The sequence below is a fragment of the Oncorhynchus nerka genome, linkage group LG24 (assembly GCF_034236695.1).
Source record: "Oncorhynchus nerka isolate Pitt River linkage group LG24, Oner_Uvic_2.0, whole genome shotgun sequence".
In the NCBI taxonomy this organism is placed as follows: Eukaryota; Metazoa; Chordata; class Actinopteri; order Salmoniformes; family Salmonidae; genus Oncorhynchus; species Oncorhynchus nerka.
This window is the reverse complement of record NC_088419.1, coordinates 20,765,624-20,782,902: the sequence shown is the minus strand read 5'-3', so window position 1 is coordinate 20,782,902 and position 17,279 is coordinate 20,765,624. Positions and strand designations below refer to the sequence as shown.

The 17,279-nt window shown below is 42.5% G+C and overlaps 1 protein-coding gene and 1 long non-coding RNA gene across 5 annotated transcripts; both read right to left on the bottom strand.

The window, feature by feature from the left end:
• Nucleotides 1-15: 15 nt before the first annotated feature.
• LOC115107646 (CMP-sialic acid transporter-like) lies at nt 16-10,801 on the bottom strand. Of its 2 annotated transcripts, XM_029631124.2 has the most exons (9): nt 10,360-10,433; nt 10,026-10,169; nt 4,301-4,481; nt 3,631-3,790; nt 3,371-3,523; nt 1,370-1,436; nt 1,101-1,277; nt 745-879; nt 16-564 (listed from the first exon to the last, which is right to left on the bottom strand). In XM_029631124.2, exons 2-9 carry the CDS (start codon nt 10,033-10,035, stop codon nt 437-439), a joined length of 1,011 nt encoding a protein of 336 aa, XP_029486984.1. In that variant the 5' UTR covers nt 10,036-10,169; nt 10,360-10,433; the 3' UTR covers nt 16-436. The 2 variants fall into 2 exon arrangements, with proteins under 2 accessions (XP_029486984.1, XP_029486985.1); XM_029631125.2 differs by lacking the exons at nt 10,026-10,169; nt 10,360-10,433 and adding an exon at nt 10,539-10,801.
• LOC115107649 (uncharacterized) lies at nt 6,043-10,010 on the bottom strand. Of its 3 annotated transcripts, XR_003860234.2 has the most exons (5): nt 8,823-10,010; nt 6,974-7,233; nt 6,777-6,880; nt 6,585-6,678; nt 6,043-6,472 (listed from the first exon to the last, which is right to left on the bottom strand). It is a non-coding gene; the product is annotated as an uncharacterized LOC115107649 (long non-coding RNA). The 3 variants fall into 3 exon arrangements; XR_003860235.2 differs by lacking the exon at nt 6,974-7,233 and having other exon boundaries at nt 6,777-6,916; nt 8,823-10,006; XR_003860233.1 differs by lacking the exon at nt 8,823-10,010 and having other exon boundaries at nt 6,974-8,815.
• Nucleotides 10,802-17,279: the final 6,478 nt, after the last annotated feature.

The window sequence follows — 17,279 nt, the reverse complement described above, 5'->3', positions numbered from 1 at the left end:
TGTAGTTAACATCTCTGGCAATGCATAACAGTTCAGATTTATTGCCATTAACATTGAGTCAACAAATGTATTTTGAATGTTCAAAACAGACGACCCAAGATTGTATTATAGATAATGACAGCTACAATAATGAGATTGTCAGCTGTGTATATACATTTAGTACTGTGACAAGTGGAATGACTGACAAAGATTCGTAACTATTGTCCGTGACTAACAGCAGTAACACAGTCAACAAAAACAGGTAATTTTTATGCCTCAGCTCCACAATCGCCACAGAATATTGAAGTGTATTTTAAAATCCCTTAATTTATGCTCCAGCATTAATGATAAATTAAAGTTCCTTGCTGACGCTCTTATTCTATACGCAACAGAGGGCCTCGGGCAGGTCCAGCTCAGTGGTCAGGAAAGGCCAAAAATGTTTAAGTTCTTCCAGGCCTCAAACAGTGATTAGTTTCTGCTTGGCATCCTTGTCTGCTCTTGGAAGCTTGGTGGTGTCTTGTTTTGGGAGTCCATACAGGTATATGGAGATACACACTAGCATTGCTCCACTGGCAAAGTTAACAGCTGAAAGAAAAGAGAAAATGGTTACTGAAAACCTGCAATGGACTATAAATTCACTCACAGCCAAAATATGTTGGTCAGATTCTATTGTTATACGATATAGTAACACGAGTGTCAAAGCCCAGTGTCTGAACAGTAACTCATGATAGTCCCTGCCCACGGAGATCTGATTGCTCAACTCACTTATCTGTAGCCCAAACAGAGTGACGGATGCCACAGTAGAGAGAACGATGGCGGCTGCAGCAGAGAAGCCTTTCATGATATTGTCTGTGTACTTCACCACCACTGATGTGTACAAACCACCGACACTGGCCAGAACTGGAAGGATAAAATAACAAATGTAACTTCAATGTACAAGACAAATTCAGGTTAGGAAAATAAAAAACATCCCCATGCATGGTAGAAAAGCAAGAAAACCTTAAATTGCATAAAAATCTGCCTTGTGGTTTTGGGATGGGTATCTATATAGCACTTTGTGACAACTGCTGCTGAAAAAAAAAATGGTTGTGTTTATGTATCAAGCTTAAAATTTGACTCACAAACTGCAAAGCACACCCAAGGCGTGTAACCGTAGAAGAAGCCTTTCTGTATAACCTGAGTACCCTCAGTCATGTAAACAACAGCGAGGGTGACCACGATGCCAGACAGGTACATCTGGATGTTCCGCACCCATAGGGATGTGTCTGAGCTCTTCAGGACCTTCTCAAAGTACACACCTGTTCAAACACAAAGTGACACCATTAAATATAACCTGCCATTGTCATCATGGAATATTAAAGGTATGAAGATAAAAATTAAGATACATTACCTGCAAATCCGGAGCAGAATACAGCGATAGCAATGGCCATGAACCCCCAAAAAGGGTTCTGCTCAACCTGATAAGATTAGAACATGTGTAACATCCTTATCAAATCCTTGGATTCTAAACAAGCCATTATGAACCCTGAATGCTGATTGGCTTATATCAAACCATATACCACAGGTATGACAAAACAAATATTTTTACATTGGTAACCAGTTTATAATAGCAATAAGACACCTCAGGGGTTTGTGGTATATTGCCAATATACTATGGCTAAGGGCTGTATCTAGGCCTTCCGCGTTGCGTCGTGCATAAGAAAATCCCTTAGCCGTGGTATAACCACCATACAGTGCATTCAGAAAGTATTCAGATGCCTTCACTCTTTCCACATTGTTAGGTTAGCCTTATTCTAAAATATATATTTAAAACAAATTATCCACATCAATCTACACACAACATCCCATAATGACAAAGCGAAAACAGAAAATAAAAACGTATTCAGACCCCTTTGCTATACTGTTTCCATTGATCATCCTTGAGATGTTTCTACAACTTCGAGTCCACCTGTGGTAAATTCAATTGATTGGACATGATTTGGAAAGTCTATCTGTACAAGGTCCCACAGTTGACAGTGCATGTCAGAGCAAAAACCAAGCCATGAGGTCAGAGGAATTGAGCTCCAAGACAGGATTGTGTTGAGGCACAGATCTGGGGAAGGGTACCAATAAATGTCTGCAGCATTGAAGGTCCCCTAAAACACAGTGGCCTCCATCATTCTTAAATGGAAACCGTTTGGAACCACCTAGACTCTTCCTAGAGCTGGCACCCAGCCAAACTGAGCAATCGGGGGAGAAGGACCTTGGTCAGGGAGGTGACCAAGAACCTGATGGTCACTCTGACAAAGCTCCAGACTTCCTCTGCGGAGATGGGAGAACCTTCCAGAAGGACAACCATCTCTGCAGCACTCCACCAATCAGGCCTTTATGGTAGAGTGGCCAGACGGAAGCCACTCCTCAGTAAAAGGCACATGACAGCCCGCTTGGAGTTTGCCAAAAGGCACCTAAAGAACTCAAACCATGTGGAACAAAATTGTCTGGTCTGATGAAACCAAGATTGAACTCTTTGGCCTGAATGCCAAGCGTCACATCTGGAGGAAACCTGGCACCATCCCTGTGGTGAAGCATGGTGGCAGCATCATGCAGTGGGAATATTTTTCAGTAGCAGGGACTGGGAGTCTAGTCAGGATCGAGGGAAAGATGAACGGAACAAAGTACAGAGAGATCCTTGATGAAAACCTGCTCCCGAGCGCTCAGACTTGGGCGAAGGTTCACCTTTCAACAGGACAACGACCCTAAGCACACAACCAAGAAAACGCAGGAGTGGATTCGGGACAGGTCTCAATGTCCTTGAGTGGCCCAGTCAGAGCTGGACTTGAACCCAATCTAACATCTCTGGAGAGACCTGAAAATAGCTGTGCAGCGACGCTCCCCTTCCAACCTGACAGAGCTCGAGAGGATCTGCAGAGAAGAATGGGAGAAACTTCCCAAATACAGATGTGCCAAGCTTGTAGCGTCATACCAAAGAAGACTCGAGGGTGTAATCACTGCCAAAGACGCTTCAACAAAGTACTGAGTAAAGGGTCTGAATTGTTTGTGTATTTTTTAATCAACTTGCAAACATTTCTAAAAACCTGTTTTTGCTTTGTCATTATGGGGTATTGTGTAGACTGAAAAAAAAAATCAAATAAATTTTAGAATAAGGCTGTAAAGTAACAAAATATGGAAAAAGTGAAGGGGTCTGAATACTTTACAAAAGCACTATATACCACACCCCCACGTGCCTTATTGCTTAATAAAGAACATAATCAATGAACTCATCATCAATACACTTGACATGCCCATTGGCAAGGTCTCCCTTGTACAATAAGTATTCTGACATCAAATGGGTGTTTTTAGATTAATGCAGATTAAATTTTTAAAAAGAATGCTAGACAAATACCAAGGGTACCTGGACTTTAGTGGCCTCTGCAGGTTTCCACTGGACCAAAGCAACACCCCCACACAGCATGCAGACAGACAACCACTGCAGCCTGCTGAGAGAGCGGTTCAGCATTAGGACCATGCATAGGGCTGTGCACGGGATCTTCAACTGATAGGTCACCTTGGTAGGGAGATGCAGTGGAACAGTGAGCATATGAACCAGGAAGTATACAAGTCAATTATTAATGTGCAGTTTTCTGAAGAAATCATTTAATTTCAAGTTAATACCTGATACACAGCTGCATCAAGATTGCTCAGGGCTATGAAGGCCATGTTATTCTGAATCGCATAGACCACAGAGGGAACACTCAGTTTCAGCAGCTCTTTTGGACACTGAAACACATGTTCAACTATGGATGCTTTTAACCTGCCAAAGCTGCCAGCTTCTCTGCAAGGTGAAAATTAAAACAAACATATACAAAAGTTGAGCAACTAGGGCATTAATTATTTCAACAAAATACTCAATACAAGGCAGAGATTGACATTTAAGGTCTGAAAGGCACTCCCCTATCGGGCAAGTCAGGAGTATTCTTTGGTTGCTAGAAGATTATGATCAGTTTAATTAAAGTAGCTAGTTTCACCTACACACAGGAGGAGGAACAAATAGGACTACTGGAATACTTTGCATGTTGGTAATCAGTGTAAAAAAATAATTATATATATATATATAATCTGCCTAATGGGACTACCAGAGGGCAAGGCTCAACTTGCAACTGCTCAGGTCACTTGCCTGGGCAATATGGCAAACTATTATGTCAATCCCTTCAAGGGTATTCTATATATTTATTCAAGGCTGAGACCACTTGGATAGCAATCACTTGTTTAGTTTACACACATGTCATGAAAACACAGGATATAGAATAGGTGGCAAAGCTGGGCTCTAGATAAAGCTACTTACTTGGTCAACATCCCAAGGCTCAAGAACAATTTAATAACCTCTGTGACGCATACTGCTGTTGTAGAGAAGTACATAGCTGTTGATGATATGGTCCTTGTGTATCGTAATACCACAGTGTAAGTTGCTGCCACCATTGTCATCACTGACAGACAGTACACCTTGAACACCACACTCACTGGCTCTGTGGAGAGAGGACAGTGTCTTGACAGCAGAAAGTGTAAAGTTGACAGCAAGTAGGTCAGTGAGGCAAGGAACCAGAAATCACACATACTAGGCATGTTCACACTGCACCTTAGCCCAGGGCTAAGAGCCTGCTTAGTCCTGGGCTAAGGGAGATTTTAGCCTGGGGCTAAGTGTGTTCACACTTGGAACATTCGAAAATGTGCTAGCACCAACCTTAGTCCAGGGCTAGTTGGCTCTGCTCAGGAGCAAGGTTAGCACTGACTTTTGGGGACTTTCGGGACCCCAGAAACATGATGCAAAAATAGCCAGTGTGAAAAGGGTCAGAATAACTCATTTTCATTGTCCAATCAGAAAATCTGCACTTTCACTTAATTTGCATATGCTTGTGATGCCTCTGTAGCTATTTTGATAAGTAAATGTATACCCTTTCATCCTTCCATCTGAGGACAAAATCCAGACAAAAAAAAACAATACTTTCATCTGTGCAAATACATTGGTTGCTATGGCCAACAAAAACAGGTGTTATGCAGGCTGGCTAACATCTCACATAGGCAGCTAGCCAACTGAAGCAACAAACTCCCAAGTATGGGTAGCAGGCGAGTGGGAGTGTCGAAAGTCTCCCAACTCTACAGCTGGAAGGGCAGCAAACGCTCAATATCCCCTGTGTGAAGCTAGCCACAATAAGGAAGTCACAATAGTGGAATTTGGGTTTCGCATTAAAAATGAAAGTCCCCCATTGAAAGTGATGCACACCTTTATTTAACTAGGGAAGTCGGTTAAGAACAAATTCTTATTTACAATGAAAGCCTAAACCTGGACGACGCTGGGCCAATTGTGCGCCGCCCTATGGGACTCCAAATACAGCCGGATGTGATACAGCCTGGATACAAACCAGGGACTGTAGTGACGCCTCTTGCACGGCGATGCAGTGCCTTAGACCGCTGCACCACGCAGGAGCCTTCCAAACAGTAGAATCAAGCCATATTTGGACTAGATATGGCTAAACAAATCCAAAATGAAATCCAATTGTTAATTAACAGATTTTTTTTTTAAATCCCCACATCTGCATTGGGGGCATACTACACAGCTTATACAAGAGATTGTGCACCCATGAAATGGGGTATCAGCCTACTCGGTGACCCACAGAACACAACTGAGTTTACACAAATATTAGCATCTTAGCTCTTACAGTGCAACACGAAAACCAGTGTGAAATTAACCACATTAAGCCTATAATACATGTTGACTGTTGAACTCATATTGGACAGTAGAGCCTAAGCTAGAGATTGTTCACCCATGAAATGGGGTATCGGTCTATATAAGTGACACCCACGGGACATAACTGTGAAGAGTTTTCACAAATATTATGGTCAATGCACTTATTGGGGGGACTTTGAAAACTGTGTGAAACTAGCCACATTAAGTTCACTACTCAATCAAGTGTATTGAACATTTATCTTGCAATGTACAGCCTTACCTATGGATCTTAGGTCCACGGTTATCAGCCTACTCGGGTGACAGTATTTAAGATACCCAATAATAACAAATTGCAACAGAAATGTTTTATTCAGTATTTATTTAAATAAACAACTTTCCAGAGGGAAGTAAAAAACAGTAACCAATTTGAGCCAATATAGGAGAAACTGACAAATTCGTCTCTGTTCTCTTTTTAATAAGACAACCGAGCAAGCTCCTGGAAAATACACAAATCAACATACACCCATGAAATATTTACAAGAAAATGTAGAATAAAGTAGCTTGAAGAATAACAGTTCACCCATCAGGGCTTCTCTTCACCTAGTTGCAGGCTGTTCGACATTTTGTTCTCGACCAGATTCTAATACTCTAGGTAATGTTGAGCAGTTGATTAGTAAAAAAAAAAAAAGAAAGACCGGTGTGGTAGAAAGGTGACTGAACGTCCACCTCCCTGTCACATTGACCATCAAGGGTGATCCTGGGGCTGCAGATAACCGCACTGTTCACTTTACCCTGTAATCATATGGATATTTTAGGTTTCGCATTGATTACTAAATACTTTTCAACAAATGCACACTTAAACATATATTGATGACATTTCTACCAATAACAGTAAATAACATACCCTGCGAGTCGGCTGAAAGTACTTATTTGCCTCCACACAGCTGAACTGATGGAACGACAGCTACTGGGTGTCCAACCTTGCCTCTGCCCCCATGCTGTAATAAGAGGTATTAGACACCTATAAGTTCTGGTCTGGATAGTGCACAAGTGCAGAAAAAATAAGAAACAATCACATTCAATTCTAACATCTTACACTGTGGATCACAAGGCCAGCCATTGGAGGAGCAGGTGGTGCTGCAAGAGGGGGTCCTGCTGGGGGTGCACTAGAAGTAGGCCAATCTTGCCTCCACTCCCATCCTGAAATGAATGCATTAGACACTTCATTTGACTGGACTATGCAGAAAAAAAGAGAAAAAAAGTGATGATTAAAATGAGAAGTTATCTTCTTACACTTTAAATCCCAGCAGAAGTAGGCCTAGCAGCAGCCATGCACCGCAGTCCCTCAAACGAAGTGTCTGATCAGCGTGGCCAAAATTGCAATCCCACAATCATCACTCAGGTGTACTTTATTGTGGGAGCAGGGGAACCAGTGGGAAGGCACAAGTCACACCTAGCTCCCATGCTTGGTCTTCATACTCCAATGCCAGCTGCTACTGGTACTTTGGATCCTTTACGACGTCAATGCGACGTGGGAAGTAATGTACAAAGACCTGCAAATAATTACATGTGACATTCCAGGGTTTTAGTCCTTTGCACGGTCGTGGAAATGGTGATTTTCACTTAAGTCATTCCTTTATGCTACTAGTAATGGTAATTAAGGATTTACTCAGTCCACCAGAACAGAGCATCATGGAGGAGTTCTTTAAACCTTTTCCCTGCCTGATCGATGGATGGACAATGGCAGGGACAAGGCCTTGTGGTAACACAATCCCATAAACATCTGCCTCCAGATGTGGAGCTCTGGCTCCAGGAGAGTGGACATGAAGCCAAGTCTGGTCAGCATGACCTGTGCTACCAGCTCGGTTTGACATGGGCACAATATTATCCACTAAGGCACGAAGATTAGAAATACCGACCACCAGGACAAAGTAAGGAAAGAATGTTTTTGTAACAATAAACATTTTAGAAATGCATATCCTCAAACTAAATTAAGATTGTGGACTGTAGGTGTTGCTGTGAAATACAAATAATAAGGGGGGAATAAAACTCAACTATTAAACCAAGGAACGTGCAATACAAAAGAGAACATCCTTATTTCTAGTCTCAATTTTTTTAAAGCATTTAAACAGTTATGCAAATTAACCCAATTCTTGCCTCTTCACCCAAGATCTCTCAGCCACGGCAAGTGCGTCTTGTGGCACTTGGGGTGGGGGTTGTGTGGTGATTGGGGCCTATTGTTAGCTCTATGGCGGGAACCATATGCATACATGAAGTCTTGCATGATTGAAAGATGAAATGTCATTAAACATGATTTTGGGCTACATATCACTGACTACATGTCAAATCAAGCTTTACCGCTTGCCCTATAATAAGAGTAGTATTTTGATTTAAGTAACAATTTTCTTACATGACTAAAAATAAATATTTTGAATGGGAATGTTACAATATATTGTTGAACATACTCTACAGGCATATCAAATTTCCAGAGTTGGATCTCTGCTAGTTTTAAAGTTATGCCAATTTCTCTATAAAATGGATCATAGTAGGCAATCACAGCCCTCCTTTTACGCGTATCATTGCACATCCTGCAAATCACCAGCAGAGGGTGCCAAATACCGTAGGCCTGTACATTTTGAATGACTAATAACAAAGAAACAAACTATTGATAACTGTCTACTTGAACAGAGTAAAACTGTAAATGAAGGTGAATTGGAGAGCCTATGGAACCATAATGCATGTTGCGCAGTGTGATCCTCATTTCATTTAAGTGTTGAATTTAGGCCTCAGGGTTGGGGTCAATTTGAGAAATTATATTCCAATGCAATAGAGGTAGGTTTATCTATTTCCATTTACTTCTAAATAAGCGGACAAGGAGAAGCTATTTATGTCAAGTTCTCTCCATTTTGTAAATTCAAATAACTTCCTGAATTGACTGACTTCAATTCACATTGACCCCAACTCATGTCACTGTTGGAGCTACAAACAAAAGCATTTCGCTACACCCGCAATAACATCTGCTAAATGTGTATGTTCCCAATACAATTTAATGTAGGCCTATTAAATTAACATAGGCCAACATACAAAGAATACTAGTTACAACAAAATTGACCAATAAAAGCACCATTGACACCCTTCATACCTGATAAAGCAATGAGGCCTCTCTCCAATAATTGAGATCAAGCTGAAAGTAGCATCGCCAAGCTGAGTCAACCATGGTATGAGTGCAACCAAAGTGTGTAAATGTTGTCCCATTTCTCTGGTTAAGGGGATATGACACCCCTCCCATTTTACAGGTAGGCCTATCAAATTAGAGATAGGAAGGGATGTTGTGTAACTGGAGGAGCACAAATAAAAGTCCTACTCCAGTCTCCTTTTCACTTGATTTACTTAAAAGGGGGAGGGGGCTTCCTCTTTTGTTCCTCAAGCAAAGGGGGAGGCCGATGACATTAGCAGGCACCATCTGATCAACTCTGTATATGTGTTTACAAACTCTACAGTTGTGTTCTGTGAGTGTCACCGAGTAGCATACCTTGTCCCGGACCTGCTGTTTTTCCTACTCTCTCTCTAACGCAAATTCCACTATTGTGGCTAGGTCTCAATTTCCGTCGGTTTTCAGTCATTTATTCTGTTAACATTTATCCAGATATTATCATGGATGGTAATATTGTTGCATGCTTTTGCCTGGATCAGAAAAGTTGATGTCTCGTCCGTGAACAACATTCTCTGTGCAGGGGCAAGATCACATTTCAAAAGTGAAACCTTGTTTCCGAGGTCAGGGAAAGGAGGCAGCAATGTTTTTCAAACATTCATTATTGGAAACAAAATGCTATGCTAGCAGCAAAGGCACCTAATATGCTAATAAATGCCTTGCATGTAACAAATGGTCGCGTGGCTGAGTGTTGGTCGCATCAGCAAGTTACGTTTGTCTGTTTGCCCAGGGCTTTGGAATACACAAGTGTGAATCCAGGTATAAAAGCTTAACAATGCAGTTTGAAAAGGGCTAATGTGGACAGACACTTGACGTGATTCGTTATTTTCTGAATTCGTTTACAAAAACAATCTTTGCAGCCGGGGGATTGGTTTAGCAAGATCCACCTTGCTAAATCTGCACCTGGCTAACTAGCTAGCTACATAGCATTTGCGCTTCCATGATTCAGAGACGACTCTTTTCCGTTCGCAACATAAAACACACTTTGTTTAACTTCCTAGCAAATACATTCACACCAAATAATATTACTGATTTAAACGCTAGCTTACTGCGTTTAGTTTCGAAACATTAAAGACTAGCTAGCCATCTAAACGTTAGCATTGCAAGTAGCTAAGAATTGCAAATTTCACTTACCGTTAGCCATGGTTAGCTAACTTGATTGTTATGGTGCGTTGTAAAATGAAGGTATTTAACGTTGAACGAACGAACCAGACTTCAAACCATTGTTATCTGTCTGCATCTAAGATGCATCCAGCTGCAGTCCCGGAGCCGAGCCGCCTGTCACCAAGCGAATCACAAATAGAACAATGAGACTGATTATTCACCGGATGTATAAATGTCAAGCATTCTCTTGATGTTTGTCAATTATATAATGTCAGTCCGCAAACCAACGTTAAATGTGCATGCCGCAAACTTTATTAATCTTTATTTAACTAGGCAAGTCAGTTAAGAACAAAATCTTATTTACAATGACGGCCTAACCCCGACAACGCTGGTCCAATTGTGCACCGCCCTGTGTAACTGCACATCAAATTCAGGAACTTAAACACCTGCTCCTGTATGCCCACTAACTGGGTCCTTGGATCCATCTGTGAAATGTAGCAAAACAGTCATCTAAAACAGTAGAAATTGGATGCTCAACCTTACCCGAAAAGCTAATGACAATTTTTTACGGCATATATCCAAAAGCAGCCTCCACTAGTAAAGCACATACATATGTTGATTTAAACGCATCAATACATATCCTTAAAGCTATTTAATGGATTCTGTCCAGTTTCTGAAGCCAAGTCTTCGCCGCTGTTCCATAAACTATACACCTGCAATCAATTGTCGTCCTGATCAGAGCCCTATAAATATCCATTAACGATGGTCTGTCAGCACCCCATTCGTAACCAGAGACCGAGGGCATAAGATTCACCACCTTCTTACACTTTGTTTCAACATGTATGACATGACCTTTCCATATATATCACTCATTGAACCATTGACCCAAATAGTTGTACTTAGAAATCCTCCCCCATAGGCTGTCCATACAGAAACACCTGTATATTATCAGCAACTTTCTTCTTCGAGAAGAACATTCAAGACGTCACCACTGACAATTTAAAATCCCAGTCAATCGACACTCTTTCAACATCCACTGCAGCTTGTTGAATACATTTGATCACAAGACATTCCTTTCCCTCTTCCATATAGCTCCATCAGCATATAGGGAAGCCCCAATACCCCTACCTACATTCAAAAACACAACATTAATCATAATGTTGAACAAAATAGGACTGATAGCACTGCCTTGAGGAATACAATTGTCAACTCCATAGGCATCAGATAAAATTGATCCTATTTTAACTTGAAGAGCAATTAAATAAGGCAGCCAAAACCCAGTTATAATCTCCCACCAATACCAAGTCTCATCTTAAATTAGTAGGCCTTCTCTCCATAGCGTCATAAGCCTTTTCAATGTCAAAAAAGACAGTAGCCACTACTTCTTTTATGACCAGACCAGAGTTTTTTCAACTTCATTTCTCACCTTTACTAATGCATCCAAAGTAGATCTACCTTTACAGAATCCACTTTGACATCGACTCAATAAACCTCTATCTATCATCTTTTCCATCAGTTCACACAAGTTAGAGGTCAGTGCTATTGGTCTGTAACTATCAGTGCATGAAGGGTCCTTACCAGGCTTTACAAAAGGTGATATTACTCCACTTTTCCAACCAGAAGGTCTAAGCGCCTCACTCCAAATCTTATTAAATAAGACCAGGAAAACATATTTGACCTCATCAGGTAGATGCTTAAACATCACAGCACAATTGATCATGACCTGGGGCTGTATATACACAGCCTATTAAGGCTGAACGCATCTCATGTATGGTGAAAACAGCATCCAAGGAAGAGTCAACAATATCCCTTTTCTTATACACATTAACATGAGCATTTAAAAACTCCCACCTGCGTTGCTTATATACTTCAGCCAAATTAACCCAACTATGTACCCTAGCAAATGTCTTCCCCAACAAGTCAGCTTCTTCTATCATTTACAGAATTTTTTTGACCCACAACCAAAACTGGAACTCGATTGGGCTTGCTTCTTCCAGTCATCTTCTTCAACATAGACCATACATCCTCCAGTTCAGTACCCCTGCCGATTGTAGAGCAGAACTGTCTCCATGCATTTATCTTGACAGACTTAATGATCCTGCGTTCTAAAAGCGCTCTTCCTTTGAAAATCAACAAATTAACATCACAGTTCATGGTACACGAAATCAGGAAATGATCACTTCCAACAGTAGAATCATTCATTTCATTCCATTCACACAGATGCAATAGAGTTAGAAACCATTGTGAGGTCCAGGCAGTATGTAACCTCTCTAACAACAACTCATGTACCACACCCATCATTAAGACATATTAATGTTCTTGTTTCCATCATATCTTTGACAATAGTACCATTAGCATCTACAGTGCCTTGCAAAAGTATTCATCCCCCCTTCACATTTTTCCTATTTTGTTACGTTACAACATGTAATTTAAATGGATTTTAACTTGTATTTCATGTAATGGACCCCTCGATGAAGCACAAAATAGTCAAAATTGGTGAAGTGAAAAAAATAAAAATAAATAACTTGTAAAAAAAAAATGCTGAAACCCCCCCCAGGAAAAGTGGTGCATGCATATGTATTCACCCCCTTTGCAATGAAGCACCTAAATAAGATCTGGTGCATTCAATTACCTTCAGAAGTCACGGAATTAGTTAAATAAAGTCCAACTGTGTGAAATCTAAGTGTCACATGATCGGTCACACATATATACACTGCTCAAAAAAATAAAGGGAACACTAAAATAACACATCCTAGATCTGAATGAATGAAATATTCTTATTAAATACTTTTTTCTTTACACAGTTGAATGTGCTGACAACAAAATCACACAAAAATGATCAATGGAAATCAAATTTATCAACCCATGGAGGTCTGGATTTGGAGTCACACTCAAAATGAAAGTGGAAAACCACACTACAGGCTGATCCAACTTTGATGTAATGTCCTTAAAACAAGTCAAAATGAGGCTCAGTAGTGTGTGTGGCCTCCACGTGCCTGTATGACCTCCCTACAACGCCTGGGAATGCTCCTGATGAGGTGGCGGATGGTCTCCTGAGGATCTCCTCCCAGACCTAAAGCATCCGCTCACTCCTGGACAGTCTGTTGGTGGATGGAGCGAGACACGATGTGCTCAATTGGATTCAGGTCTGGGGAACGGGGGGGGGGAGCAGTCCATAGCATCAATGCCTTCCTCTTGCAGGAACTGCTGACACACTCCAGCCACATGAGGTCTAGCATTGTCTTGCATTAGGAGGAACCCAGGGCCATCCGCACCAGCATATGGTCTCACAAGGGGTCTGAGGATCTCATCTCGGTACCTAATGGCAGTCAGGCTACCTCTGGCGAGCACATGGAGGGCTGTGCGGCCCCCCAAAGAAATGCCACCCCACACCATGACTGACCCACCGCCAAACCGGTCATGCTGGAGGATGTTGCAGGCAGCAGAACGTTCTCCACGGCGTCTCCAGACTCTGTCACATGTGCTCAGTGTGAACCTGCTTTCATCTGTGAAGTGCACAGGGCGCAAGTGGCGAATTTGCCAATCTTGGTGTTCTCTGGCAAATGCCAAACGCCCTGCATGGTGTTGGGCTGTAAGCACAACCCCCACCTGTGGACGTCGGGCCCTCATACCACCCTCATGGAGTCTGTTTCTGACCGTTTGAGCAGACACATGCACATTTGTGGCCTGATGGAGGTCATTTTGCAGGGCTCTGGCAGTGCTCCTCTTGCTCCTCCTTGCACAAAGGCGGAGGTAGCGGTCCTGCTGCTGGGTTGTTGCCCTCCTACGGCCTCCTGATGTACTGGCCTGTCTCCTGGTAGCGCCTCCATGCTCTGGACACTACGCTGAAAGACACAGCAAACCTTGTCACAGCTCGCATTGATGTGCCTACTTGAGCCACTTGTGTGGGTTGTAGACTCCGTCTCATGCTACCACTAGAGTGAAAGCACCGCCAGCATTCAAAAGTGACCAAAACACCAGCCAGGAAGCATAGGAACTGAGAAGTGGTCTGTGGTCACCACCTGCAGAACCACTCCTTTATTGGGGGTGTCTTGCTAATTGCCTATAATTTCCAACTGTTGTCTATTCCATTTCACAACAGCATGTGAAATTTGTCAATCAGTGTTGCTTCCTAAGTGGACAGTTTGATTTCACAGAAGTGTGATTGACTTGGAGTTACATTGTGTTGTTTAAGTGTTGCCTTTATTTTTTTGAGCAGTATATATACTGCTTTTTTTCTGGCCACTCTTCCACGAAGCCCAGCTCTGTGGAGTGTATGGCTTAAAGTGGTCCTATGGACAGATACTCCAATCTCAGCTGTGGAGCTTTGCAGTTCCTTCAGGGTTATATTTGGTCTCTTTGTTGCCTCTGATTTAATACCCTCCTTGCCTGGTCCGTGAGTTTTGGCGGGCGGCCCTCTCTTGGCAGGTTTGTTGTGGTGACATATTCTTTACATTTTTTAATAATGGATTTAATGGTGCTCCGTGGGATGTTCAAATCTTCAGATATTATTTTACAACTTTGTCCCTGACCTGTTTGGAGAGTGCCTTGGTCTTCATGGTGTTGCAGACTCTGGGGCCTTTCAGAACAGGTGTATGTCTGTGTGTAATATATATATATAGCTACAGATCATTTTTACAACACTTGTCAAATAAAACACCTGGCGTCCCCCAGGGCTCTGTTCTAGGCCCTCTCCTATTCTCGCTATACACCAAGTCACTTGGCTCTGTCATAACCTCAAATGGTCTCTCCTATCATTGCTATGCAGACGACACACAATTAATCTTCTCCTTTCCCCCTTCTGATGACCAGGTGGCGAATCGCATCTCTGCATGTCTGGCAGACATATCAGTGTGGATGACGGATCACCACCTCAAGCTGAACCTCGGCAAGACGGAGCTGCTCTTCCTCCCGGGGAAGGACTGCCCATTCCATGATCTCGCCATCACGGTTGACAACTCCATTGTGTCCTCCTCCCAGAGCGCTAAGAACCTTGGCGTGATCCTGGACAACACCCTGTCGTTCTCAACTAACATCAAGGCGGTGGCCCGTTCTTGTAGGTTCATGCTCTACAACATCCGCAGAGTACGACCCTGCCTCACACAGGAAGCAGCGCAGGTCCTAATCCAGGCACTTGTCATCTCCCGTCTGGATTACTGCAACTCGCTGTTGGCTGGGCTCCCTGCCTGTGCCATTAAACCCCTACAACTCATCCAGAACGCCGCAGCCCGTCTGGTGTTCAACCTTCCCAAGTTCTCTCACGTCACCCCGCTCCTCCGCTCTCTCCACTGGCTTCCAGTTGAAGCTCGCATCCGCTACAAGACCATGGTGCTTGCCTACGGAGCTGTGAGGGGAACGGCACCTCAGTACCTCCAGGCTCTGATCAGGCCCTACACCCAAACAAGGGCACTGCGTTCATCCACCTCTGGCCTGCTCGCCTCCCTACCACTGAGGAAGTACAGTTCCCGCGCAGCCCAGTCAAAACTGTTCGCTGCTCTGGCCCCCCAATGGTGGAACAAACTCCCTCACGACGCCAGGACAGCGGAGTCAATCACCACCTTCCGGAGACACCTGAAACCCCACCTCTTTCAGGAATACCTAGGATAGGATAAAGTAATCCTTCTCACCCCCCTTAAAAGATTTAGATGCACTATTGTAAAGTGGCTGTTCCACTGGATGTCTTAAGGTGAACGCACCAATTTGTAAGTCGCTCTGGATAAGAGCGTCTGCTAAATGACTTAAATGTAAATGTAAATAACTTTATTACTACCTGCACTGTAGATTTCTGCCATCACACATTCATATGGGACAGTAATATTACGATATACAAGACCTTCCCTTATGTACGTAGCACACCTGCCATCCTGTGCAGTTGATATATCAGATCTGATTGAACAATAAAATCAAGATGTGGTCTAAGCAATGTTTCTTGAACACATACCACATCAGGATTGATCTCTAAATCTATTACATATTTGTTAAACTCCTGACCGTTAGCAATAAAACTTCTGTCATTCCACTGAAGGATGACAAAAAAACATAATTCTATGGGCTCCTGAGTGGTGCATCAGTCTAAGGCACTGCATCTCCGTGCTAGAGGCGTCACTACAGACCCTGGTTCGATTCCAGACTATCATAACCGACCGTGATTGGGAGTACCATAGGGCGGCGCACAATTGGCCCAGCGTCGTCCGGGGTAGGCAGTCATTGTAATTAAGAATTTGTTCTTAACTGACTTGCCAGGTTAAATAAAAATGACATTTGATTTAGTTCCACCAATCTGCCCTGCAGACTCTGCATAAGATACATTATGAGTGATTTTATATCTTTGGGCCTCTCTAGCCTTTTACTGCACCCGGGATACATCCATCCCATCCCCCATCATTTTGTTCCCCTCCACACTTGGCACATATTTTCTTCCCTTTGCAGAGCCACTACAAGTCCCATTCTTTGGCATTTAAAACACCTTAAGAGGTCGGACAAACACTCCAACTGGCAGAAATGACTCTGGATTGTCGTTTAACCACTAAACGCAAACATAGTTTGTTCTAAGCATTTGTATGGTTGAAATCAAGATGTCGGATAATGTACATTATAATACGAATTTTAGGACGTACGACTGCTATTCCATTGATATGCTATCAATAGAATAAGGCTAATGTAATGCAACCTAACGTAATATATCATACCAAAGCATTGAACCATAATATATAATACTAAACGGGTCAATTCATACTGGTGCAAACATTATGTAAGATACTGTACGTCCTATAATTCATATTGTACGACCACTATTCCATTGGCAGCCTAATGTAATCAAACATGACATGCAATACTAAAGCATTCAACCGTAATATATAATACTGAATGGGTCAAAGCATACTGATGCAATGAAGACATCCAGAGCTGCAGCTGGATCCTAGTTTTCGTCACTGATTGTGTTCGCTAATGACAGCTCCTGCAACCTTCTCCCAGGATGTAATGAGGAGCGGGGTGTTTTGGGTGCATTTGTTATCAAGTCGAAGTTTGCCGTGCCACCGGAGGTCATACCCCTCGAACTTGGCCTATGACAGGCTGTGTGTCTTGTGCACATGCCTGCTCCTACAGTCAGTTATGTGGACAGTTTTGTCAGACACTGTTTTGACCAAGTGTAACCCTCTATGTTATCCTTCCTCAGTTCAAACACTATGACCCGTTTCTTTTACTGGCATACAACAATTTTCTGTGGGCAGTAACACCCCTAGGACAATGCTAAACTATTTTTAAAAACAAATAGACTGGCAC